The 25,485-nt window shown below is 42.4% G+C and overlaps 1 protein-coding gene across 2 annotated transcripts in view; it reads right to left on the reverse strand.

Moving 5' to 3' along the window:
• Positions 1–12,481, reverse strand: part of LOC149437411 (ubinuclein-2-like) — a 155,973-nt gene extending 143,492 nt beyond the window's left edge. For both annotated transcript variants that reach the window (XM_089660940.1, XM_089660941.1), the window contains exons 1-2: positions 11,880–12,481; positions 1–83 (exon numbers count right to left, since the gene is read on the reverse strand). The exon at positions 1–83 is cut by the window's left edge and continues 10 nt beyond it. In XM_089660940.1, the coding sequence (XP_089517066.1) occupies positions 1–83; positions 11,880–12,287 (491 nt within the window). In that variant the 5' untranslated portion in view covers positions 12,288–12,481. The remainder of the gene's footprint in view (positions 84–11,879) is intronic.
• Between the last annotated feature and the right edge of the window lie 13,004 nt (positions 12,482–25,485).

The raw sequence follows: 25,485 nt of genomic DNA on the forward strand, positions 1-25,485 counted from the left end.
TCAAATTTCCTGGCCATCTTCTCTACCTCAAGCCGTTCACATTCTTCATCATTAAATGGATCAACAGACTCTGATAATTTAACCTTAAAAACAAAAAAATAACTTGATTAAAATTTTCAGGTTGTAAAATCAGCCTTCCACCAGCATGCAGTGAATAAACTAGGGCAGAAACAACTAATTGACATAATCAATTACAAAAATAGTTGTCAACTATTTTCATTATCAATTTGTTGTTCAGCTGAATCGTTGGCCTGCAATCAAAATGCAGTATTTGTTTACATATCAGAAAATACAGTGCAGCACACAGAGCTCAGTACACCATACATACATGTTAGTATACATAGTGCAGCACACAAAAGCAGTAGTGCCTCATGGGACATGCAGCTCTGGGCAGGAAAAGGAAGGGATTTAAAGGGATTCTAAAAAGGCAGAAGCTTTTTCCTTGCTATAGGGGCACTCTGAAAGCAGGAAAAGCCAGAAGTGCCTGCGGGGGACCCCAGAAGACAAGGATCAGGGCTATCCTGTATAAAACTATTGCACAAAGTAGGTAAGTATAACATGTTTATTAAAAAAAAAAAAAAAAAATAATTAATAATAATAATCCAAAGCATCTGAACCCACGGAAGCTGGAGGCTGAAAAACTGGAGGTAATATAAGTAGTGGTGCACCGAAATGAAAATTTTGGTGCCGAAACCGAAAATTCAGGATGCACTTGGCCGAAAACCAAAATAGGCAGTTTTTAAAAATGAATATATTTTTTGGAAAAACACACTTTAATGACTAAAAAAAACAAAACCCCCCCCCCCCCCACACAAAATATATTCAATTATTTTTAGTAAAATCTGAAAGAGGATGTTACAGAGAGTAAATAGATACCCAACATGTCATGCTTTAAAATTGCACACACTCGTGGAATGGTATCAAACTATGGTACTTAAAAATCTCCATGGGTGAGGCTTTAAAAGTTTCTACAGGTTAGCAGTGTAAACTTAGAGGAGTTCTAGTGCTAGAATTATTGCTCTTACGTTCGTGGAGATACCTCACGCGCGTTTTGAATTATTATTATCCACTAGGGGACCACCCACAGATATACTGTGGCAAAGCGGCCCCTGTAGGCAGGATCACGTATATAAACATGATTCTTCTTTACATGTGAGAGCCGCGCGCGACCGCCCTGCCCATGGCACCGGACATGAAGTGATTAACTGACAATTGCGCGGTCATGCAATATGATACATAAATTAAATGTATGTCGTTTTTTCCCCACACAAAATAGAGCATTCTTTTGGTGGTATTTAATCACCTGTGCACTTTTTATTTTTGGTGCTTTAAACAAACATTTTGGAGAAAAAAAAACTTTTTTTAAAAACGATAATTTTATCATGTCGGTCATAAAAAAAAAAATATCCAAAAAAAAAAAAATGTCATAAATGTAGACTAAAATGTATTCTGTTGCATGTTTTTTGTTAAAAAAAAATCCCAATAACTATATATTGATTGCTTTGTGTGAAAGTTATAGCATCTACAAACTATGGTAGAGATAATGGAATTTACACAACTTTTACTTTCTGACTGCCCATCACATTTCTTGAGGTGCTAAAATACCAGGATAGTACAAACACCCCCAAAATGACCCCTTTTCGGAAAGTAGACACCCTAAGCTATCTAAACATAAAACAGTGCAGCGCTAAAGAATAATATATATATATAACACAAATAAATGCAGAACCCCCCAGTGCACACAGGGGGTACAGTATAAACAGTGCAACACATGAATAACTTAGTGTACATGTGACCAGTGTCCTATCCGACACTCGTGAAAAACACTCCTATAAACCATTAAATATTACATAGATAAATCAACATAATGATAAATAAAATAGGAATATCCTCCTGCGCTCAACCATGAGATTTCCTAATAAATAAGCCAGCTGCTGTCACCTATTCCCTATACCCCAGGATGTGCAAAAATGAAACAAAAAATGGTGAAGCGCTATGCAAATGCAATAAATTAATAAATAAAAGTGTATGTACACACAATTATGTGAATATATATACATAAATATACAAATTAATAATAATTATAACGTGAGACTCCAATCCTTGAAACAATATAAAGTGACACGTGCTCAAAACAGCAACACACTGTGTAAAATCAAGTGCCTGGTCTGCCAATTAATATGTATACACACCAGGTAAAGTGAAATATATAACAAAACAGATATCCACAATTAATATATCAAGTGACAAGTGCAAAAAAAACACAAATAATAGAAATAAATAAACAACAATTGGATAAAATCATTCGGTGCAAACATCAATGGTGATCAGTCCAACACAATGTGCTTCAATCTTCAGTGTACACTTGTAAGTGCTCTCAGTGACACTCTTATGTGACTTATCCCACAGTGGCTAAAGTGCCTCCTCACCTCCCAACATCGACCCCTAAGGGCCACAACACCTTAGGTAATCCTCAAACCAGACGGCGTCCCACAATATGGCTCCACCGACTCCAATCGGGCTCCGCTCCTAACTCAGCGCATCAAAGATCCCTTTCACACAATAAGGCTCAGGCATGCATGAAAGGGGTAAAGAAAAAGACCTCCATTAGTGTAATTTTTAATCTCCAAAAAAACACCAAATAAATGGATACTCACAATCTTGTCAGTACAGCAGTTCCCATGTGCTATGGGTGTACTAGAGGACTCGGGTGTACCAAGATGGAGTCCGGAACCGGAAGTGCGTCTCCGCTGTTACCGGAAGTGCGTCACCGCGCATGCGCTCCACCACGATAAAACACGTGGCTTCCTCAGGATCCTGATCTGCCTGCAGCCTGGGCTCCCCCCTCCTGGCAGTGGACACCCCCTTGAAGGATCATCCACCTGGGTCCGGAAGGGATATTGCTGACAGGGCTGTGTATGGAAGGATCGGAGTACGTTGAAGTGGACTTGAAAATTATCCTGGTATCATTCAGAGTGGTGTAACACTCAGAGCGAGCTGACCCTGTAGGGTCGATATAAGGAGGTGAGTGGGCACTTCGACTACTAAGGATTTGCACGGAGTGAACACATATCAGCACTTGCATGAGCATTTTATTTTGAGCACCAATATTGGATATTTCACGTTTTCTTTTTTTGTGTGGATTTATTTATCATTATGTTGATTTATCTATGTCCATATTTAATGGTTTATACGAGTGGTTTTCACGAGTGTCGGATAGGACACTGGTCACATTTACACTAAGTTATTACCGCGGGGAATTCACGGTTTGCACTGTTTATATTGTACCCCTTTATATTGTGCACTGGGGGGTTTCTGCATTTATTTGTGTTATATATATTCATCTTTAGCGCTGCACTGTTTTATATTTAGTCACTTCACTCATTAAGGTAAGAGGTTAGTGCCAGCAGCTTGAGTGTTAGGAACCCATTTTTAGCGCAGGAGGATTTTCTGTCATTTCTGTACCCTAAGCTATCTGCTGAAAGGTATATTGAATCCATGGAAGATTTATCTTCTTCCCGCAAGTTTCTGGAAAATTACAAATATATATATTTATTTTTACACACAAAGTTGTCATTTAAATTATATATTTCTAGCACAAGCCATGGGTATATGTGAAATTACACCCCAAAATACATTCTGCTACTTCTAACGAGTATGGGGATACCACATGAGTAAAACTTTTTTTGCAGCCTAGCCGCATACAGGAGCCTAAAATCCAATGACCACTTTGAAAGCCTGAAGGTGCGCAACTTCCCATTTCACTTCCTCACTACCCATCCCAGTTTCGAAGGCCCTGAAATGCCAGGATAGAACCAAACCCCCCCCCCCCAATGACCCCTTTTTGGAAAGTAGACACCCCAAGGAATTTAAAAAGAAGGCATGGTGAGTATTTTGCAGATCTCATTTTTTCTCACAAGGTTTTGAAATAGAAAAAAAAACAAAATTATTTTAAATAAAATGTTTTTGTTTTCCTTCATTTTCCAAAAACTTGTGGCAACAAACGAGATCTGCAAAATACTCACCATGCTTCTTATCAAGTTCCTTGGGGTGTCTACTTTCCAAAAAGGGGTCATTTGAGGGGGTTTGGTGCTATCCTGGCATTTCAGGGCCTCCCAAACTCATCAGGAAATGTAAAAGCCTGAAGGTGCTTATTGGATTTTGGGGTCCTGTACTTGGCTAGACTGCGAAAATGTCTCTCACATGCGGTACCCCCATACTTGGGAGAGGTAGCAGAATGTATTTTGGGGAGTAATTGCACATATACCCATGGCATGTATGAGCAATAAATCATTTAAGTGACACTTTTTTTTGTCATTTCACTGCCTTCTACCTCAACTGACCCTGTCTGGTCTGTTTATCGACTATACCTGTGCCTCCCATCTGCATTGTTTATCCACCATGTTTCTGCCCTCCACCTGAACTGACCCTTGCCTGTTTATTGTCTATGCTTCTGCCAACCGTCTGGATATTAAAGCACGTTCATGCCTTCTTCCTGCACTGACTTCAGCCTGTTAATCGACCATGTTTTTTGCCTGTCTCTTGGATTGATCTTTTGACCTGCTACTGTAGTAGTGGGATTCCCCCTCCCTCCTAGATTGTAAGCTCGAAAGAGTAGGGCCCTCTTACCCCTCGTGTGCTGTTTGATGTTACTGTACTGTTTCATGTATTGTCCCCCCCTCTATTGTACAGCGCTGAGCAAACCCTTTGGCGCTATATAAACTAGATAAATAAATAAATAATTCAAGATAACACAGGGGTCTCACATATGTTAGAGGCTTCATAGTACAGAACACCAGTTTTTAGTTCTCTCTGAGTTTTGTAATTCCCGTAACAGGGTCTTGTTGTCCGGAGGCTTCGAAGAGATTGGGTGGGATGAAGCCTCTACCCCTGTGCCCCGCTGCAACCTGACCAAGGCCCTAAGCCTGATGTTCCTGCCGTATGCCTGGACCAATATTTTGGCTGTGCTGACCATATCTCTGCCTACTGCCACTACTCACCCAGGACTTTTCATAAACCTTGTTCCTGCCTGTTACCTGTATGTCACCCTACTGCCTGCACTGACCTGGACCAACGCTCTCCTCAAATCACAGGTAATCTTTTATTCACACGGTTTCCTATACGGCGTTTATTGATTTTTGTGTTACACGTGTTGCAATGTTGGGCACATAATCTGTTCAGACATTGAAAAGGTCTTACACATGTGGTATCCCCATATTCAGGAGGAGTAGAGGAATGTATTTTGGTGTTTAATTCTTGGTATGTCCATGCTGTTTGTTAGAAATATCTTACAGATTGACTCCTTTGTGTTAAAAAACAAAATTTAATTTTCTTTCCACATTTTCTGAAAACTTGTGGAAAAAAAAAAAAATGTTCAAAACACTTATGCCTTTTAGAAGATAGGTTGTGGAGTTTGCTTTCCAAAATGGGGTCATTTTGTGGGTATTTCCACTTTCCTCGTGCTCCAGGGCCTTCAAAAACATGATAGGTTGTCAGGAAATTAGATGACATTTTTGCCCTAGACTGCCTATAGATGCTACTCGGATGTCAGGCCTCTCCATGTGACCAGGCTGTGGAAAGATAATCACACGTGGTATTCCCATAATCAGGATTGGTAGAAGAATGTATTTTGGGGGGCAATTTTTGGTATGTACATGCTATGTGTGAGAAATATCTTATAAATTGACAACTTTGTATTAAAAAAATAAGTTTTCATTTTCTTTCCACACTGTCTTACAACTTGTGGGGAAAAAAAAAACCACATATTTAAAAGACTCATGGATCATAGAATATACGTTTGAGTGTTTGCTTCTCAAAATGGGGACATAATGTGGGTAATTTCATTGTCCTGGTGCTCCAGGGCTTTCAAAAGTGTAATAGGTAGTCAGGAAATTAAATGTGTAATTTACACCCCTAGGACACCTGACAGTGCTTCTTCCATGTTGGACCTCTCTATGTAGCTAGGGTGTGAAAAAGTCTCACACATGTGGTATCCCCATATTCAGGAGTAGCAAAATGCGTTTTTGGGGTGTAGTTGCAAGTATGCATATATGCCGTGTGAAAGAAATAACCTGTTACTATGACAATTTTGTGGTACAAAAAAGAAAAATCTTCATTTTCAATAGAATTGTTGGGGAAAAAAAAATTACAACTTCAAAAAACTCACTATGCCTTTACTAAATACCTTGGACTGTCTACTTTCCAAAACATGGTCCTTTTGGGGGTTATTTGTACTGTCCTGGCTTGTTAGTGTCTCAAGAAATGAAGTCCTCAGTACATCAGGTGTGATCAATATTCAATGATTGGTACCATAGCTTGTAGACTCTAACCTTTATACAGACCAAATATACACGGATTTAGGTTATTTTTTTTAACCAAAGAAATGTAGCCATATAAATTGTGGCCAAAATTTATGAAGAAAATTCCTTATTAGCAAAATTTTACAACAGAAATGTAGAAAAATGCATTTTTTCCCGTATAATTTTTGGTCTTTTCATTTATAGTGCAAAAAAAAAAAAAACCCAGTGCTGATTAAATACCACCAAAAGAAAGCTCTATTTGTGTGAAAGAAATGACAAAAATGTAATCTGGGTACAGCACTGCATGACTGAGTAATTGTCAGCCAAAGTAGGACAGTGTTGAAAGCTGAAAATTGGTCTGGCCAGGAAGGGCTTATAAGTGCCCAGTAGGCAAGTGGTTAAGGGGGGGGGGGGGGTAGAAGACACACCCATCTTTAAAACCACTTAAAAAAAAAAAAAAAAAAAAAAAAAGTACAAATGTTTAGCCTTTTATATTACTTTACCAATCCCCTACTCTACCCAAAATGAAAAAAAAATAAAAAATTTAGATGTACTTTAATTGCTTTCCCACCGCCCTATAGCAGATATATACACACACACACACACACACACACACAATTTTGCATACCCGCGGCCTTGGCGGTCAATAACTGGGTCCCAGCCGGAGACTACTCGCCAGCGGCCAGTGATCACCGAGCATTACCAACGGGTGAAGAGAACTGTATGTAAACAATACAGTTCTCTCCCGTCAGCCCCTGCACACTGCTTTGTATGGCTCTGAATAGCAGAGCCATACAAAGCAGTGTGCTTATAGTTGAAAGCACACACACAGCTTACAGTAAAACAGCACACAGTTAACCCTTTGATCGCCCCACGTTAACCCCTTCCTGCCCAGTGCCATTGGTACAGTGTCAGTGCTTTTTATTAGCAATGATCACTGTATTAGTGTCACTGGGGATGTCAGTGACACAAAGTCAGTTCCCCCCAGTGTCAGAATGCCTGCTGCAGTCCCGCTATAAGTCGCTGATCATCGCCATTACTAGCAAAAAAAAAAAAATCCCAGTATATAGATCGCCATTTGTAGATGCTATAACTTTCATGTAAACCAATCAATTTACACGTTATGGGATTTTTTTTTAGCAAAGACATGTAGCAATAAATTTTGGCCTAAATTTATTATGAAATTTTATTTTTTTATTTTTTTACTAGATATGTTTTATAGCAAAAAGTCAAAAATGTTTTTCTCAAAATTGTCTTTTATAGCGCAAAAAAAAAAAAAAAAAACGCACAGGCTATCAAATACCAACAAAAGAAAGCTCTATTTGAGGGGGAAAAAAAAAAGGGACATAAATTTAATTTGGGTGCAGCGTTGCAACTGTCAGTTAAAATAACACAGCGCCGTAACGCAAAAAAAGGCCTGGTCAGGATGGGGTCTAAATCCTCTGGAGGGCAAGTGGTTAAAGTGTAACTAAAGGCAAACCTTTTTTGTTTAGTTTTGGACAGAGTGGAGAGGGATCAGAACATCTGTCAGGGTTTTATTGCTGTCTATAAGACCGCATACACACAGGGTATTTGACTCTCTCCTATAAATGCCTTTTACTCCTGGTAGGAAAAAACACTTTAACCGCCTCCCGCCTACATATAAGGAAATAGCGGGTGGGCGGCAGTTCTCTAGTTGTGGGAGGACGTCACATGACGTCCCCCCACTCTAACTGCGCATGCACGCCCCCAGGGGCGCACAGCGATCGGTGGTGCGCTGTGTCCCTGGGACGCAGCGGATCCCCGATCTCAGTAAAAAGCCAACGACGTTGGCTCTGTCATGTGATCAGCTGTGTCCAATCATAACTGATTACATGGAAATAGAATTGCCATTTATCGGCAGTCCTCTCCTCACGCTGACAGCTCGCAAGGAGAGCCAGTAATTGGCATTCCTCAGAGGGGACATCTACACTGATCATCAGGGCACTGATGATCAGTGTAGCCCCATCAATGCCACATACCAGTGCCTGTCAGTGCACATCAATGTCACATATAGAGGTGTGGAAATTTAAAAAAAAACTACTTGTCCAAGGACTAAACCTGGGCCCCAATCTACTTGCCCTTCATGACAATCTACTTGTACTGAAAAAAAAAAATGTTTTAACCAAAATCATATTTAAATTGGAGGCGATTTTAGGAATGTCGGGAGCTTTTAAAAAACAAAAGAGGCTTTATGGCGACTTAAACATGTAAAATGTTTACCACTGCGCTGTTTATCTCCTCCTCCCCTCCCTGCCTGTCTCCAGCACCGCACCCAGGGACTAGCAGGGAGGGGAGAGACCTTGCAGTTTATATAGCGCCAAAGGGTTTGCTCAGCGCTATACAATAGAGGGGGGGACAATACATGAAACAGTACAGCAACAACAAACAGCACACAAGGGGTTAGAGGGCCCTACTCTTTCGAGCTTACAATCTAGGAGGGATTGGCTGTTCATCAAGAAAGGGTGAGGCAGGGCTTATACTTTCGCTGCCAGAGTCGTTTTTGCGTTTTTTGCAAACATTTAAAAAAATCATTTTAGGCCTGAAGGTTACACAACACCCCCAAACATGATATATTTTCTGAAAGCAGAGACCCTAGAGAATAAAATAGTGGTAGTTCCAATTTTTTATGTTGCAGAATTTTACCACAAAATTTTAGTAAGAAATACAAGTAAGTTAATTTTAGGGCACAAAAAAGCAACAAATTACCCTATTTTTTGGTATAATATAAAAGATAAGGTTGTGCAGTGAGTAAACAGATATCCAACTTTGCAAAAAAAAACAAAAACAAAAAACACTTTTTTCTTTCGTCACATAGGGGACAAAGTCCCCTATGTGATTTTTGGTGACAGGTTCTCTGAGACGTCCAAGGTCTAAAAGACCCTGCATGTCTCCCCTCTGCTCCACTGAATGTAATGTGGTGCACATCTGCACCATATTACATTAATTCCCGGGGATTGTATTACAATCTCCCAATGGGAATTCAGAAGTGACATAACGTCACTTCCAGGTCAGCACAAGAAGGGGAGGGAAGCAGACTTATCCGTTCTCCCTCCTCTCTAGCCGGCGGTGAGCGGGGCCCACAGATGGGCAAGCACAGCCTGGGAAACTTCACGCCCGGGGCGCGGAGAGGCCGGCGATGTGTGAAAGCAATCGGCAGCAGCGCTGCCGCCGATTGCTTCACCTGACAGGTGACTGCGCTGCTTGCCCGCAGCAGGGCTAAAGGGAGAGAAAAAAATACCTGCCCGGTGCCCGCAACTACATGTCCCGGGCGTCAGGAATCCAACATCCCTGCACATACTAGTGTCAAGTGCCCATCAGTGCCACATACCAGTTCCCATCTGAGCTGCCTTTCAGTACCAACTATCGGTGCCAGTCAGTGCAGCCTAACAGTGCCATATAGAAGTGCTGCCTTTCAATTCCCATCAGTGCCACCTATCAGTACAGCCTCATTTCCGCACATCAGTGAAGAAGAAAAATGACTTATCTACAAAATTTTATAACAAAAAAAAAAAAACTTATTTTTAAAAATTTTCAGTTATTTTTAGTTTGTTTTGCAAAAAATAAAAAAAAATAGCGGTGGTTAAATACCACCAAAAGAAATCTCTGTCTCAAAAGAAATGATAAAATGTTTGTTTGGGTACAGTGTTGCATGACCGCGCAATTGTCATTCAAAATGAGACAGCACTTAAATCTGAAAATTGGCCTGGGTAGGAAGGGAGTAAAAGTGCCAGGTAGGCAAGTACCGTATTTTTCGCTCCATAAGACGCACTTTTTTCCCCCTCAAAAAAGGGGGGAAATGTCAGTGCGTCTTATAGAGCGAATGTAAAGCAGCCGGTCCGGTATTTCTGCCGCCACCATGTCAGAATATCGGGCCGGCCGCTCAGCTCTTCTCTCTTGCAGGACCTTACCTGTTCCTCGCTCCAGCGCTGTACTGTCTTCCCGTGGCAGCTTCTATGACAGCCGGGTGCCCACTGCGCATGCGCGAGAAGCACCGCGCTTTCTGAATGGTCCGGTGTCTTCTGGGACACATGACAGGTCCCAGAAGGCTCCGGGCCATTCACAAAGTGCAGCGCTTCTCGCGCATGCGCAGTGGGCACCCGGCTGTCACAGAAGCCGCCGCGAGAAGAAGGAAGGACAACTCCGCGGAAGTGGGTACCTGTCAAATTCAGGTACCCGCTCCCCCTCCATCCCAAAGGTCCGCAGTCTCTGGTCACCCCCTGTACCGTGTCCGCAGTCTCTGGTCACCCCCTGTACCGTGTCCGCAGTCTCTGGTCACCCCCTGTACCGTGTCCGCAGTCTCTGGTCACCCCCTGTACCGTGTCCGCAGTCTCTGGTCACCCCCTGTACCGTGTCCGCAGTCCATTGGTTCAGAATTTTTTTTTTCTTGTTTTTCTCCTCTAAAACCTAGGCGCGTCTTGTGGTCAGGTGCGTCTTATGGAGCGAAAAATACGGTAGTTAAAAAAGAAAGCCACACTTAAAGCCAAGTATTGCACGCGCTTTTAGGCGCATTTGAACGTTAATAGATTCTGTTAGCCATTGGAATGGGTGAATGATCAAGCACTAATAAGCACTTTAAAAGTGTTTACGTGTGTTAACCATTTTTCACACTCTTTCGCTCCTCTTCTAAATGCCCTGATTTTTTTTTGCAGTTCGTAAACACTCCTCTTCTAATACTCCTGTGCTTCTACATGCATGGATACACATGCGCTTTTACAGGTCAAAATAAAAAAAAAGTCTGCATCTGCACCCTCTTCCCCGCGCCCCCCCCCCCCCCCCAATTTCCCCTCCCCCAATTTCCCCTCCCTGTGACAGGGGAAAGGGATCATCTTCTTGCTCCCGCTGTCACAATTTGACAAAATTGCAGCCATGTCAGGCTCTGCCCACATCATTCATGCAGTTTCCTGTGGGTGGACAAACTACAAGTACCATCAGCCATTGCGGCTGATGGCTTGTAGTTCTCAATGAATGAGGGCGCTGGTGAGTGCTCTCATAGTCCTTTGGTCTTCCTTCTCTCAAGTAACTGCCTGCCTGTAAGAGGTATGGGCAGACCACTATGCTGAAAGTCTGCAGGAGCCTGACACTGAACCACCAATCTACTGATCATGTGTGCAATGCTCTGCATACTCCATAGAAGAAAAATAAAATGCACTTTTTTTTACCTGCATGCATTTTTTTCCTCAAAAGGTGAACTTAGTTTTAAAGCCCTGTATGCATGAGGCCTTATGGTTATCACTGAAAGTGCAAGAAAAAAGAAAATCCCAAATTCTGAATTGACACCAGACAAAGAATTGAACAGGAAGCTTCCAATGAAGACACTAGTTCTGGTGACATCCCAGGATTGTTGAAGGGATTTCCTCACTTCCTGCTTTGGCTATGGGATAGGAAGTGATGGGAAATCTCCTCTATGGGACACAGAAGCTGGCAGGGGTTACTCTACCCTAAATAGAAAAAAAAAAGTTTTGCCTTTAGTTACACTTGGAACTATTTCAACATGTCCAGTTCTACAACACCAGAGGACTTCACTCCCAAGACAAAATGTCAGAAGAGCTGTGTTCTCACCTGTACTGGATTCTCAACTCGAGTCCGTCTCTGCTCACTTTGCAGCAAATCCCTGTAACTGAACTCTGCACAACTCTCATCGGTCGGGTCGGACAGGGCCAGCTCCAGCCTAACCGTCTCTTCTGCACTAGGCTTGTCTTCCTCTGCTCTGCTCATAAAGCCAGCCTCCCCTACCATGGAGGACGACGCGGCTACTTCACGCTGCGGCCGCTGACTAGGAGTCTGTTGCAGAGGCCTCGGCTGCTGCTGCTGCGTGCTTGTCAATTGAGGCCTAGCTGGCTGCGACCGCTGAGTTGCAGATAGGAGCGAAGGATTCCGCTGCTGCTGCTCCACTACCATTGTCCCTGCACTATCACGCGGCTTCATAGGGGAAAGGCTGACAAATGGCACCCGGCGCGGCTCCGCCATTCCTACAGCACACCAGGGCTTTGTACAGCTGCCCAATGAATTGACTCTGCAAGTGTATCACCAGTCCTTTTATTCCCGCCCACTAGCTCCACAACGGGGCTGTTTACTGCTCTTGACGGCAACACTATTTCGTCCTGGACATTGTAAAGAACTCCTGTACCTCACCCAACCAGAGCAATGCCGCCATTTTAAACCTCACATAAATAATAACAAGGCCACTTCCCAACTCGCATGCGCGGAAATGTCGCCTAGTATGGGCGTGAGAAAACGTCATTACGCCGTTCTTTCACCTCTCTTTGCATTCGTTCAAAAGCGTTGATGGAACGCACGCTGCGGTGTGACGCCGATGTAGCGTGCGTTGTCCCAGTAACGAGGACGCCGTCTCTGCAGGCAATACCGTAAAATGAGTAATAGACGAGAATGTGCCAAAGTTTCTAGTTGTGGTCAAGGTATAATGACCTGTGTGACAGCACCAGTGCATTTGCTCCCCTATATGCTGATTTCAAAGTAATAACGAGGCTCTGTTAGAGGTGTAGTTCTTGTTGGGTCAGGGCTTGTTCATGCAATGACCGTCAATTGGAAATTAGAGAGAGCCTCAAGTGTGGTCTGCAGACACTTCCAGAGGGCTGCAAAATAGCGCATTATCGGACCTTGGCACCCAGAAATGTCGGTTCTGCTGCATGTTTTTGCAATGCACACTGAAGAGGTTGAAATACAATAACTCACAACATTGGTCTCAGTGAATGTAATAACCGCCAACACTAATGTCAGCGGATGTAATAATAACCCGCCAACATTGGTGTCAGTGGATGTTATAATAACCCCAAACAGTGGTGTCAGCGAATGTGATAATATTCCGTAACATTAGTGTCAGTGAACATGATAATAACCCCCAACACTGATGTCAGTGGAATTAATAATAACCCCCCAACATTGGTGTCAGTGAATGTAACCATAACCCCCAACATTGGTGTCAGTGAATGTAACCATAACCCCCAACATTGGTGTCAGTGAATGTAATCACACACCCCAGCATTGGTGTCAGTGAATGTAATAATAACCGCCAACATTGGTGTCAGTGGATGTAATAATAACCCCCAACATTGATTTTCAGTGAACATGATAACTCCTAACATTGTTGTCAGTGAATGTAATAATAACCCCTAACACTGGTGTTAGCGAATGTAATAATAACCCCCAACATTGGTATCAGTGGATATAATAATAACCCTTTAACATTGGTGTCAGTGAATGTAATAATAACCCCCAACATTGTTGTCAGTGGATGTAATAATAACCCTCAACATTAGTGTCAGTGAATGTAATAATAACCCCCAAATTGATGTCAGTGAATGTAATAATAACCCCTAACATTGGTGTTAGCGAATGTAATAATAACCCCCAACATTGTTGTCAGTGGATGTAATAATAACCCTCAACAATAGTGTCAGTGAATGTAATAATAACCCCCAAATTGATGTCAGTGAATGTAATAATAACCCCTAACAGTGTCAATGGATGTAATAATAACCCCCAACATTGATGTGAGAGAACATAATAACTCCTAACATTGGTGTCAATGAATGTAATAATAACCCCCAACATTGGTGTCAGTGGAGGTAATAATTCCCAACATTGGTATCAGTGGATGTAATAATACCCCCCAACATTGATGTCAGTAAATGGAATAATAACCCCAAACACTGGTAACAGTGGATGCAGTAATAACCCCCAACACTGGCATCAATGGATGTAAGAATAACTCCCAACATTGGTGTCAGTGGATGAAATAACCCCCAAGATTATTGTCAGTAGATATAATAATCCCAAACATTGGTGTCAGTGGATGTAATAATAACTCCCAACATTGGTGTGACGTACCTTAGTGAGCTTGATGTGAAGAGGCAGGCCTCTTGTACAGCTCCGGCTCGAGGGCTACTGGTGGTGGGACAGTAGCCACAGGAGCACGGTGAGGTATTAGTGCCTGTTATCAGTCCAGTAGTATGTGCGTGAGTGGAAGTCCACAGGCAGGTGAGGAAGCAGGACAGGTTGAAGGTGGACAGCTAGGCATGGATCTTGCTCGACGGCAGGTTATAGTTTACAGCAGGGAGCAGAATCCAGATGTGGACTTGCTGGACTGATCGACTGTAGCCAACAAGAAGGAAGATACGAGGTTAGACGAGCCGGATCGGTAACAGTTGGGCAAATCAAGAATAGATGGCAGAGAAGTCAGGTCACAGGCCAAGTCAGCAGCGGAGTTACGATTGGATAAGATCAGGAGGCAGAAGAGTAGTCCAAGACATGCCGGGGTCGGGGTAGGTAGCAGACAAGCGAAGATCAGGAACAAGCCGGGTAGTATCAGAGGTCAGGCACAAGGAACAGGAACACACACAGAAGCAGACCAAACAGCAATGAGACAAGACTGCAGCCAGTTTAAATAGCCCTTTTGGCGCCAGCATTAGTGACAGGTGCGTGCCTGGATACGCACGTGCAATTGTGCGCACCTTTGCCCAAATACATGCACATCTATATGACCTGTTATTGTTCTGCACATGCGCATACTTATGCGCCGCGAGCCCTCACTTGCACTGTGGACAAGCCTTTCCTGACAATTGGGCCCTGATTTACTAAGAATTGAGTCTACCAGCAGATGCTGAACATTCAGGCAGACTCAATTCAAACAATCTAGACCTGTCAGTCTTCTGAAAGGTGTCTAGCAAACTCATTGAAAAGCATCTACTTTGTAGACTCTTTCCTGTTAGTAAAAGTGGAATCGCTTCTGGCATATTTTTAGGTGCAAATATGTTCGTTAGGTGGGGCACAACCGCAGGCTTTGTTGGCGTTTTTGTGTTTGCATATGAGAATACTTATAATTTAAAGTAAAAGTACACCTATATATTTTTTTTTTTTGGTTGCTGTTTCTCCAAAATGATCAGACACCTAATGCATTTCCTAATGAATGTCATACATTCTAATTTCAAATGTCAAACATTTTCACACTTATATCTCAAATAATTGGGAATGTCTAGTTATAATTTCGCAATATAATTATATATCTTCATTCTCTTTAATCATGTAACTTTTCTATGTTAAAGTAATGGTGCAGCGCTATAAATGCATGTTATCAATCATAAACGCATGTAAAATCAAAAACGTGCAAATAAGTACCACACGTGCCATTCATAGGCACTCTGTGAGTTGGTACTCTCACATGAAGGACATTCCATTATTCAGGAATGATTATATAAACTTTTTTGAGCACCATTTACCAGTTTACATCATTATTGCACTTATTTGCACTTTTTTTATTTTACATGCGTTTATGATTGATAACATGCATTTATAGCGCTACACTATTACTTTAACATATTTCTATTCTGGGACTGTTGCCAATACCCTGAGTGCTAGCTGCTACCTTCATATCTATACCTAGATTTATATTTATCTTGTGTAATACCATTTTAGTAGTCTATATAATTTTACCAGCGCTCGCTTTATCATTATTTTTAAACAATGTAACTATTCTACATTGCAGCTCAAACTCCATCTCCCTCAGTGGCTTAGTGGTTAGAACTCAGAACTTGCAGCACGTGGGTCATGGGTTCTAATCCCAGTCATGGCTGCACCTGTCTGCATCTCAGTTTGCATGCTTTCTCTGCATGGGTGTGTTTCTGCCAACACTCCAAAAACATGCTGTTAGGTTAATTGGGCCTATTATATGTCTGAGTTTCTGGTCTTATGCAGGCCATAGATGGGTCAAAAACCAGCTGTTTTTTTAAAACAAAAAATCGATCGTTCAATAGGCCGTTACCAGCAACGGTAAACAAATCAGCCGATTTTCGTCCCGTCTACGGCCGGCATTTTTACTTCTGTCCCTACAGAGAGCTCCGCTATTATATTTTACATGAAAAGTCTTGCGGTTGCAACAATGTATATATTTGTATCCATTTCGGATACAGATATTTTTATTCGGATACAAATAGATACATTGTTGCAGCCACAAGACTTTTCATGTAAAATATAATAGCAGACTGGAATTCTTCTTCTTTTTCTTCTTCTTGCCAGTCACGGCTCATGCACATATTTTTTATCGGTAAAACGATCGGCCGATTTGCCCATCATTGCTGGGAAAATCGGCCGATCGTCAAAACCGGCCGCGTCCTGTTCTTCTGACAAGTTTGAAACTTTCAATTTTCCTTCTGTTTATATTTCATTACAACTTTATCTTCTCCAAGGCTATGTTCACACTAGCTTTGTCAGCAGGCATCAGACAAGCATTTGGGAAGCGTTTTTTACGCTTCTCCTATGTAACACCTATGAAAATTCTGCACATGGCAGCACACAGTGCTGTTCACACTGAAGCGTTAGCATTGCGTCACGACAAAACTGGCGCCTCATGTCGAGTCAGGAGGAATTGAAGCCTCCCATTCAAGTCTATGGTGCCACTCCTCAAATGCCTGGCAGACGTTTGTAGTGTGGTTGCGAGGCATTTTCGGAGCGTTAATACCATTTAACTTCATTACATTTGTGGTACAGTTTTAACGCTTGGTAAATGCTTATCACATGCCTCAAAACCGCACATAGGGCGTTTCAGGAGCATTTGAGGAGCATTAAAAACGCTTACCAAACACCTGTCAAACGCTATAGGGGCGTTTGGCAAGAGTTAGAAATAAAGTCACATCACCCTGGCTCACTGCATAAGGCTGGTGAGCCTCCGTCGGGAGCGGAACGTTTTTTTTTTCTTTTTTCGGCTCACTGGCGCCTGACACCGCGATTGACGTTGGATCTACTTTGGGGGACATTGTTTTATTAAAGGACTTGTCGAAGACCGTGTCCTGTGGTTTTTTACACTACACTTTGTTTTTTTGTGAATTAGTAGCGGGACCATGTACCGCATACTCATTTATGTAGAGGGGGCTGGGATCTGGGGGCCCCCTTGTTAAAGGGGGCTTCCAGATTCTGATAAGCCCCCGCCCGCAGACCCCCACAGCCACCGGCCAGGGTTGTGGGGAAGAGGCCTTTGTCCCCATCAACATGGGGACAAGGTGATTTGGGGGGGAGCCCCCCTGCCCCAAAGCACCCCCCCATGTTGAGGGCAAGTGGCCTGGTATGGTTCAGGAGGGGGGGTGCTCACTCGTCCCCCCCCGTTTCTTGACCTGCTGGGCTGCATGCTCGGATAAGGGTCTGATATGGATTTTTGGGGGAACCCCACACTGTTTTTTTTTATTTTGGCATGGAGTTACCCCTTAATATACATACCAGACCCGAAGGGCTTGGTATGGATGGGAGGAGGGACCCCACGCAGTTTTTTTTTTTTTGTTTTTTTTTTATTGCAGACCTTTATTTTTACATTCAGCTGTCAAAATAAATATTATCTAGACCTTCAAAATAAGTAAAATCATTACAGAAAAAAATATAAAGGATAAGAAACAAAAATAAAATCAATAGAACTAAGGAAATCATATTAGAATACATAAAGATATGCCTAGTGCTGTTTGTCAAACACAGTAGATGCGATCGAGTGCCGGCTGTCAGAGGAATCCACACTGAAATTTACTATTGAACAGGGTCTAAAAAGAAAGCGCCCACAGAAGACATCTAAAATGTGTTCTGCACATGCTCAGTTATATCCGGCCATAGACACTGGAAAAGCGTCTAGTTCTTCACTGTGACAACTTGCTTTACAAAAACAATTTTTTACACATTTTAAAAAATTTTTGAAATGTCAGATATTGTTTAAAGTGAAGTCCTGATATTTGGCAAAGCAAATTTCAATGTGAACATGTCTCTGCAGTGATTTTTCATGGTGTTAGACGTGCTTCTTAGCAAGTCTGCTTTTTGAGTCTGATTCCTGATCTGTGTCTCATTAGTAAAGTCAACTTGGAGTCTACTTGTTGACGCTTCTCTTTACTAAATGTCTTTTCAGTCTAAAAGTAGACAGTCGCTATTAAAAAGTAGACATTAGCCCACAGAAATGTGCCTAGGCACAATAGTAAATCAGGGTCTTGGTGTCAGTGAATGTAATAATAACCCCCAACATTGGTGTCAATGGAAATAATAATAATTCCCAACATTGGTGTCAGTGGATGTAATAATAACCCCCAACATTGGTGTCAGCAAATGTAATAATAACCCCTAACATTGATGTTAGTAAATGGAATAATAACCTGAACACTGGTGACAGTGGATGTAGTAATAATACCCCAATACTCTCATCAGTGGATGTAATAATAACCCCCAACATTGGTGTCAGTGGATGAAATAATAACCCCCAAGATTATTGTCAGTGGTTATAATAACCCCAAACATTGGTGTCAGTGAATGTAATAATGCCCACCAAGATTATTGTCAGTGGATATAATAGTAACTCCCAACTTTGGTGCCAGTGAATGAAATAATAATCCCCAACATTGGTGTCAGTGGATGTAATAATAACCCCCACCATTAATGTCAGTGGATGTAATAATAACCCCCAACATTGGTGTCAGTGGATGTAATAATAAACCCCAAGATTAGTGTTAGTGGACTTAATAATAATCTCCAACATTAAATATTAACACACATTGGTGGACAGTGGCAGTGAAAGTTAACCGCCCATCCCTCCTCTGTACTGGTGGTCATGAAAGTGAAAGTAACCCCCCCATCCCCCCTCCCGCATAGGGGGCCATGGCAAGTTAACACCCCCTACTTATTGGTGGCAGTTGTAGTAAAAGTTAAAACCTCCCCCCTCTGTATTGTGGACATGGCAGTGAAAGTGTTCCCTCCCATATTGGTGGTTATGACAGTAATGGTTAACCCCCTCCGCATTGGTGAATATGGCAGTGAAAGTTAACCCTCCATATTGGTTATCATGGCAGTGAAAGTGTTAATCCCCAATCTCTCCCCCCCCCCCCATTGGTGGCAATGACAGTGAAAGAGTTAACCCCTCCATCCCCCCTCTGTTGGTAGTCATAGCAGTGAAAGTGTTAAACTCCCTCATCCCCTCTCCTGCACTGGTGGTCATGGCAGTGAAAGTGTTAACCCCCACCCCATTGGTGATCACTTACCGATCTCCCGCACCGCTCTTCAGGATGGGACTTCACTTGTACTGTCCCAGCAGGCGTAAATTATAGTTGTTGGGCGGGGAATGCCTAATGAGCACTAGCTCCCCATCAGGTCTGCCTTGCCTGTGATTGACAGTGGATGGCAGTAGACAGGATTCTAAAACCTTACAATTTTTTACAGGTTACCTGTTTATAGTAACAGAGAAGGTCTAACACTAGAATGATTGCTCTTGCTCAACAGTTCGCGGTGATACATCACACATGTTCTGCGAACACCGTTTACATATGTGTGCACATCTTACGTATGCATTCACTTCTGCGCACAAGCACAAAGGGATGGGGGCGCTTTCCTTTTTTTTTCCGCTTATTTCTTTTATTTTTTATTTTTACGCTGTCCCTTTTTTTGTAAATCTTTTATTACACTTTTTTTCCTTACAAAAGCACAGCAAAATGACATATACATCCAAAATATAACCATTCCCCTAAATTTGTGCAATCCCAGCTCCCCACAACCCCCACCCAAACCCCCTAATAATTTACCCCGGTCCATTTAGGTCTTCCCTTCTCTTTCCAACTTTCAATTCTATACCTATGATCTTTCTCCTCGATCCTCACTTCCAACTCTTTCTTTTTTTTACTATTCTTCCTTTCCCTCCAGCCTTTCTTTTCCCTTCTCCTTATTCATGCTATTGCCTTACAGATCATTCCCTTTATTCTCCAACTTCAAATCAGATCCCTGGGCTTCCCATTACTTCAATATATTTTCCAGATGCCTTAAAGTCATACCATCTTCCCCAATCCTTTCTAAATTTAGTCATATTACCTTCGTCTATATGGTATTGTTCCTCCATCCTATTTATATATTCCACCATGTCTAACCAGTCCCTCATTGTTGGGGGCTCCTGTGACTGCTAAATTTTGGAATAAGCCCTTTAGCCGCACTGATTAGGTGGTACAATATACTGTTTTTATACTGCTTCACTGATGCTTCTGACACTTCCTATAAAACAAACACACCCACGATCCTTCTGTATAGTTGTCTCCAATATCTCTTGTATGAATTGGATTACATCTTGCCAAAACCCTTGTATTTTTTGGACAATCCCACCATACATGTGCCATTGTACCCTTAATTCCACATCCCCTCCAACATAACAGTGAGACCTCTACACGTTGTTTATGTACAACACTCGGTGTTAAATACCACCTCATTAAACATTTATAATTCATTTCAACCGTGTTCATATTAATCGACCCATGTGTTAATTTAAACATTTTACTTTTCTGTGATTCACTCATTTTTGTTCCCAGTTCCCTTTCCCATTTCTCTAAGAACAGCGGAGGGACATGTGTGTGAAAGATTCTTCTAATCCTACCCACGCCTTGGTTGGGTAATTGATTGGGCCTGTGATTGGCTACGGAGGTATTATCTTTGTCCCCCTTAGGAATTACTGCGATATGTGCTTTCAACAGGCGGTGTTGAGAGTTCAGGGGGGTAGATAAAATATTGAAGGCCAGTAAGAACGGAGAAGATAGTAGGTCTAAGAAGGTCTTAAAATAGGCTTCTGAGAGACCATTCGGGCCAGGGCTCTTGCCTGGTTTCAATTGTTTAACCTCCTGTTCCAACTCTTTGGGAGTGAGTGGGCATTCTAATTTATAGGCTGTAGTGGCAGGGACTGGCTTAAAAAAGTATTCATACCCCTCGAAAATCTTCCACATTTTCTCATGTTCCAACCAAAAATGTAAATGTATTTTATTAGGATTTTATGTGATAGACCAACGCAAAGTGGAAGGAAAATGCTAAATGGTTTCAAAATTTTTTACAAATATCTAATAAATGTGGCGTGCATTTGTATTCAGCCCCCCTGAGTCAGTACTTTGTAGAACTACCTTTCACTGCAATTACAGCTGCAAGTCTTTTTGGGTATGTCTCTACCAGCTTTGCACATCTAAAGAGTGAAATTTTTGCAAATTCTTCTTTACAAAATAGCTCAAGCTTTGTCAGATTGGATGGAGAGTATCTGTGAACAGCAATTTTCAAGTCTTTCCACAGATTCTCAGTTGGATTTAGGTCTGGAATTTGACTGGGCCATTCTAACACATGAATATGCTTTGATCTAAACCATTCCATTGTAGCTCTGGATGTATGTTTAGAGTTGTTATCTTGCTGGAAGGTGAACCTCCACCCCAGCCTCAAGTCTTTTCCAGACTCTAACAGGCTTTCTTCTAAGATTGCCCTGTATTTGGCTCCATCCATCTTCCCATCAACTCTGACCAGCTGCCCTGTCCCTGCTGAAGAAAAGCATCCCCACAACATGATGCTGCCACCACGTTTCATGGTGGGGATGGCGTGTTCAGGGTGATGTGCAGTGTTAGTGTTCTGCCACACATATCATTTTGCTTTTAGGCCAAACAGTTCAATTTTGGTCTCAACTGACCAGAGCACCTCCTTCCTTTTTGTTTTGGTGTGTCCCCCAGATGGCTTCTCGCAAACTGCAAACAGGACTTCTTATGGCTTTCTTTCAACAATGGCTTTCTTCTTGCCACTCTTCCATAAAGGCTAGGTTTGTGGAGTGCACAACTGATAGTTGTCCTGTGGACAGATCTCCCACCTGAGCTGTGGATCTCTGCAGCTCCTCCAGAGTTACCATGGGCATCTTGGCTGCTTCTCTGATTAATACTTTCCTTGCCCGGCCTGTCAGTTTAGGTGGACAGCCATGTCTTGGTAGGTTTGCAGTTGTGCCATACTCTTTCCATTTTCGGATGATGGATTGAACAGTGCTCTGTGAGATGTTCAAAGCTTGGTATATTTATTTTTTATAACCTAACCCTGCTTTAAACTTCTGTACAACTTTATCCATGACCTGTCTGGTGTGTTCCTTGGCCTTCATAATGCTGTTTGTTCACTAATGTTCTCTAACAAACCTCTGAGGGCTTCACAGAACAGCTGTATTTATACTGAGATTAAATTACACACAGGTGAACTGTATTTACTAATTAGGTGACTTTTGAAGACAATTGCTTCCACTAGATTTTAGTTAGGGGTATCAGAGTAATGGGGCTGAATACAAATGCACTTTTCAGATATTTATTTGTAAAACATTTTGAAAACCATTTTTTCATTTTCCCTCCACTTCACAATTATGTGCCACTTTGTGTTGGTCTGTCACATAAAATCCCAATAAAATACATTTACGTTTTTGGTTGGAACATGACAAAATGTGAAAAATTTCAAGGGGTATGAATACTTTTCCAAGGCACTGTATACTGACATACAAATTCTTTGATCAAGTGTGGTCTGGATTCCCCTTGGCTGTGTAGTGCAGGCTCGGGGGGGGGGGGGGTAGATTGTAGAGCCGTGTAGTGTATAGTATCTTTCAAAATAGGAGGCAATGTCTACGTTCGAGGTTGCTATGGAACTGTTGTGCTTTCTTTGCATGGAGAGCCCTTGCCAGGAGCCTACCATTCTTGTTGCCTTGCTCGTAAAACAGCTTTTCTGACAAGAAGTATTTGCACTTTGTCGCCTTTTCCAGCTGTTCCAAGAGTTGAGAACACGCTTGAGTTAGATCTTGACAGATCTACATCGCTTTGGTTCTTATATGGGATTTTTCCAGGGTCGTGATGCTGGTTAGGAGGGCCTGAATGTGTGCCTGTTTCTCTTGCTTGCATTTAGTGGCAAGAGCTATAGGTGTACCCCTTATGATGCACTTGTGGGCCTCCCACTGCATCAGGGGGAGACATCAGGGGTGTTGTTGGAAGTAAAGTATTCAGTTAGGCAAGTGCAGATAGTTGTTTCATGGTTTTTGTCAGATAAAAGCGAGGCATCCAGGCGCCAAATTTTGTCACAGTCCTGGCAAATCCGGGAAACATAGTGTGAGTGAAATAGGGTGGTGCTTTGACAAAAACATTGGTTCAATGGATGCTGCGTGCAGATAGGGTAAGTCAGGTTGTGACAGAAAAAGCTAGTCAATCCGGGAATAGCGATTGTGGGGTGGGTAGGTGCAGTCTTTTACTTTAGGATGGAGTGTGCGCCATGTGTTGTGTAGGAGCAGATCGTGTAGTTGTAAATGGATTTGGCGCAGTGCTCTATAAGGGAGGTATGATATGCCTGAAGAGGAGTCTATCAAGGGGTTGAGGGGAACATTAAAGTCACCTCCCATAATTAAGATCTCTGTGTGGAAGGTGGATAGCAGGTTCACAACTTTTCGGAAGAAAGGGACCTGCTTGACATTCGGGCTGTATACATTAGCCAGTGTAATTGGTCTGTCACCTAGCGTTCCCTTAAGGAGGAGGTAGCGTCCTTCTTGTTCAACTACATGGACATGGAATGGTAAATAGACTAAATAGGTATGCAGATATAACTACAGTGGGGCAAAAAAGGATTTAGTCAGCCACCAATTGTGCAAGTTCTCCCACTTAAAAAGATGAGAGAGGCCTGTAATTGGCATCATAGGTAGACCTCAACTATGAGAGACAAAATGAGAAAAAAATCCAATCACATTGGCTAATTTGGAAAGAATTTATTTGCAAATTATGGTGGAAAATAAGTATTTGGTCACCTACAAACAAACAAGATTTCTGGCTCTCACAGACCTGTACCTTCTTTAAGAGGCTCCTCTGTCCTGCACTCATTACCTGTATCAATGGCACCTGTTTGAACTTGTTATCAGTATAAAAGACACCTGTCCACAACCTCAAACAGTCACACTCCAAACTCCACTATGGTGAAGACCAAAGAGCTGTCGAAGGACACCAGAAGCAAAATTGTAGACCTGCACCAGGCTGGGAAGACTGAATCTGCAATAGGCAAGCAGCTTGGTGTGAACAAATCAACTGTGGGAGCAATAATTAGAAAATGGAAGACATACAAGATCTCACCCCTGGGGTCAAAATGATCACAAGAACGGTGAGCAAAAATCCCAGGACCACACGGGGGGACCTAGTGAATGACCTGCAGAGAGCTGGGACCAACGTAACAAAGGCTACCATCAGTAACATACTACGCCGCCAGGGACTCAGATCCTGCAGTGCCAGACGTGTCCCCCTGCTTAAGCCAGTACATGTCCGGGCCCGTCTGAAGTTTGCTAGAGAGCATTTGGATGGTCCAGAAGAGGATTGGGAGAATGTCATATGGTCAGATGAAACCAAAATAGAACTGTTTGGTAGAAACACAACTCGTCGTGTTTGGAGGAGAGAGAATGCTGAGTTGCATCCAAAGAACACCATACCTACTGTGAAGCATGGGGGTGGCAACATCATGTTTTGGGGCTGTTTCTCTGCAAAGGGACCAGGACGACTGATCCATGTACAGGACAGAATGAATGGGGCCATGTATCGTGAGATTTTGAGTGCAAACCTCCTTCCATCAGCAAGGGCATTGAAGATGAAACGTGGCTGGGTCTTCCAACATGACAATGATCCCAAACATACCACTCGGGCAACGAAGGAGTGGCTTCATAAGAAGCATTTCAAGGTCCTGGAGTGGCCTAGCCAGTCTCCAGATCTCAACCCCATAGAAAACCTTTAGAGGGAGTTGAAAGTCCGTGTTGCCCAGCGACAGCCCCAAAACATCACTGCTCTAGAGGAGATCTGCATGGAGGAATGGGCCAACATACCAGCAACAGTGTGTGCCAAACTTGTGAAGTCTTACAGGAAACTTTTGACCTCTGTCATTGCCAACAAAGGATATATAACAAAGTATTGAGATGAACTTTTGATATTGACCAAATACTTATTTTCCACCATAATTTGCAAATAAATTCTTTCCAAATCAGCCAATGTGATTGTCTGGATTTTTTTTTCTCATTTTGTCTCTCATAGTTGAGGTCTACCTATGATGCCAAATACAGGCCTCTCTCATCTTTTTAAGTGGGAGAACTTGCACAATTGGTGGCTGACTAAATACTTTTTTGCCCCACTGTAATATAATGATGGCTCATGTTCTGGAAGCCATGAAGGAGGAGGCAGAAGAATTGGTTGAACTACGATGACAGGTGATTGCCAATCATATGGGTCAGGGGCGTCAAACTGGCGACCCTCCAGCTGTTGTGAAACTACAAGTCCCATCATGCCTCTGTCTTTGGGAGTCATGCTTGTAACTGACAGCCTTACAATGCCTCATGGGACTTGTAGTTTGGCAACAGCTGGTCTATCAG

This window comes from Staurois parvus, unplaced genomic scaffold (genome assembly GCF_062004578.1).
Source record: "Staurois parvus isolate SC_StPar_1 unplaced genomic scaffold, SC_StPar_1.0 ptg001291l, whole genome shotgun sequence".
Lineage (NCBI taxonomy): Eukaryota > Metazoa > Chordata > Amphibia > Anura > Ranidae > Staurois > Staurois parvus.